This window comes from Sinocyclocheilus anshuiensis, unplaced genomic scaffold (genome assembly GCF_001515605.1).
Source record: "Sinocyclocheilus anshuiensis isolate Anshui unplaced genomic scaffold, SAMN03320099.WGS_v1.1 scaffold6225, whole genome shotgun sequence".
NCBI lineage: Eukaryota > Metazoa > Chordata > Actinopteri > Cypriniformes > Cyprinidae > Sinocyclocheilus > Sinocyclocheilus anshuiensis.
The window spans coordinates 11,339-14,012 of record NW_015542866.1 but is presented as its reverse complement, the minus strand read 5'-3'; the positions used below and the strand labels follow the sequence as shown (position 1 = coordinate 14,012).

Here is a 2,674-nt window from a genome sequence, read left to right as displayed (position 1 = left end):
GCTCGCCATAATGAGATGAATAGAGATCGCTCTTACCACAGAAATGCACGCTTCAAACAAAACAGTCAATGAAGATGAAGAAGAGAATGATGTGTGCTCCCGGCGCCTATTTATACTATAGTCGCACCGGTAGTGACGTCATGGCTGTCGCCGGTCAACGAGTTGGTGTTTTTTCAATGTATGCTTCAGACACGGGTCACGACGAGACGTTCCCCATAGCGACCCCTAGAGGACGCAGTTCGAAGTTCCCATGAAAGGGAACCGTCGTTCAGCCTGTCAGTGTTCTGTCATGAGATCTCACTATATTGATTGTGATCGCTGCATAAATATACTTACTTAATCGCTGTTGTTTTAATAGAGAAATAGACTAATGCAATTATGGAATTAGTGAAATTACTAGGAATTTCACTGTTATAATATTTTTCGTTTGTTTGAGCTGTTTTTATCACGTAGACAGGGAGATTGCATAAGTCTTTGGTGTTGATTTATATAATAAAAAGCCTATAATAAATCAGTAAACTAGATGAGGTCAAATACACCATGTATTTGTCCACATTCTATTGATTTGTGCTTACTGGAGAAAGTGCAATACCTGAAATGCAAAAGTACATTTCTCAAATGACAACAATCATTACAATTATAATTTTGAGAAAAAAATAATTTTTTATCAGTTTAACCATTATACAGAATGACGAAAATGTGACTAATATTTCATTGACTAAAAAACCTGACTAAAATGCTCATACATTTAATTAAATAAACAAAAACAGGACAAGTTTGTCTAAATATGATAACTAAAATGTACATTTGAGTAAGACTAAGACTAAATTAAAAATGGCTGCCAAAATGAATACTGCTGTACAGTTAATTAATAATAATCTTATTGCTAAAATGTCAAGTTTTCATTGACTAAAACTAGACTAAAATGTTGAGACTTTTAGTCGACTAAAACTTGACTAAAACTAAGTAGGATAAGGTTGACTAAATATGATAAAAACTAACAAGGACATTTTAGCCCGGGACTAAGATTAAAATGAAAATAGCTGACAAAATTAACACTAATTTGCAGAGCGTTTTACAGCAGCACAGAAGTCATCCCAGGCAATGCGGCACTTCCTGCCTAAGCGTTCCAGCTCTGCAACGGCCACCAGTCGCCCCAGACCTGCACCAGCACAGCAGCCAGCGAAACCTGCGACGCCGCCCGCTCAGCCTTCTCAGAAGCCTGAGCCCCGATAGCACTCCCGCTCGGTCAGACGTTACCCATTTCCGAAGCGCCAAGGACCCTGGCCCAAGCTGACGTTGGATCCAGCGCCTCAGGCGTCGTCCTGATCTGCTGGGCAGGAAGATGAGGGGTCAAAGTCTCGCCAGCACCAGACCACCCCAAAAACGCCCTCTGTTGTGCCCTCAAGCACCCCGTTCAGTTCCTTAGATTCTAGAAACTGTTGTGAATACTGGGCCCGTTCCAAAAGCGCCTTCACAAACAGCCGCTGTTATAGCGAGAAAAATAAAAAACATTTTCAAAAAGAGAGCAAATTTCATCTTCCAGTTATCACGAGTGTCAAGTCCCCGCATGGCGACTCACCACCCGAACTAATCCAACCCCTCGCCACACAGGCCGAGGCCTGGCAGGCCATGAGTGTCAGACTGAATATATTAATATTAAATATAAATATAATGCTTTAATCAACACTTTTCACAATAAGTTAATCTTGATAGCTGTAATAGTAAATACATAGTAAAAGTTTTCCACATGCAATACCTAATCATAGCAATGGGCTTTCACCATTTTGATTTTTTGTGGTTGATCCAGCTTTGGTATTTTCCCCTAACTCTGCCTCTTAGCATTGCAGTGGCTGTGGACAGTTGGCAGCTATGGACAGTCCTGTGGTATACGCCGACAGGGCCGGGTACACTAGACTGTGGCATCCCAACTGCTTTGTGTGCTGCGAGTGTGGTGAGCCTCTGGTGGATCTGATCTACTTTTGGAAGGAAGGAGCGCTGCTGTGTGGACGCCATTACTGCCAGAGCATCAGACCTCGCTGCCTGGGCTGTGATGAGGTAAAATAAAATGCTTTTTAAAACACATTTTTACTAAAAGGTATAAAAAAAATTAACTGAACTTTTAGAAAACTTTCACAAGAAGGCATAACCAAGAAATCTACATTTGGTTACATATTCTTTAGCTTGAGATGTGTATGTGAAATAAACACAAATGAATTCTCTCACTTTCTTTTGTAGCTGATCTTCTCAGAAATGTTCCTTCAGGAGGCCAGCGGTCATGTGTGGCATAAGGAACACTTCTGCTGCTGGCTGTGTGGGCAGAATCTCAGAGTTCAATGTGCTTGTGACAAGCGGCAATCAAAATAGTTCAGAATAGACAGAAAATACTCCAAAATATGTTAAAATGGCACTTTCTTTGTTTTAAAGACAATTTTCCACAATTTTAACTTTTTTTTATTGGTGGAATTTTTTATTTGCTTATAGAAACCCATACAAACCCTGACATATTCTATGTCAGCATCCTCAAAAACACTAAATATCAGTGTTTATTGAAAGTCTAGGACCTATTAAAGGGGTCATGAATTGAGAAATCAAATTTTCCCTGATCTTTTGACACATAAGACGTCATTGTACTAAAATGTATAAAAATAGAATGTTTGCAGAACTTCCTTGT

General features: G+C 39.8%; 1 protein-coding gene across 1 annotated transcript in view; it reads left to right on the top strand.

Annotated features, from left to right (window-relative positions):
* lmcd1 (LIM and cysteine-rich domains 1) overlaps positions 1-2,431 on the top strand; it is an 8,782-nt gene extending 6,351 nt beyond the window's left edge. The window contains exons 2-3 of the mRNA XM_016494313.1: positions 1,843-2,058; positions 2,239-2,431. Coding sequence (XP_016349799.1) covers positions 1,843-2,058; positions 2,239-2,367 — 345 coding nt within the window. The 3' untranslated portion in view covers positions 2,368-2,431. The remainder of the gene's footprint in view (positions 1-1,842; positions 2,059-2,238) is intronic.
* The last annotated feature ends 243 nt before the right edge of the window (positions 2,432-2,674 follow it).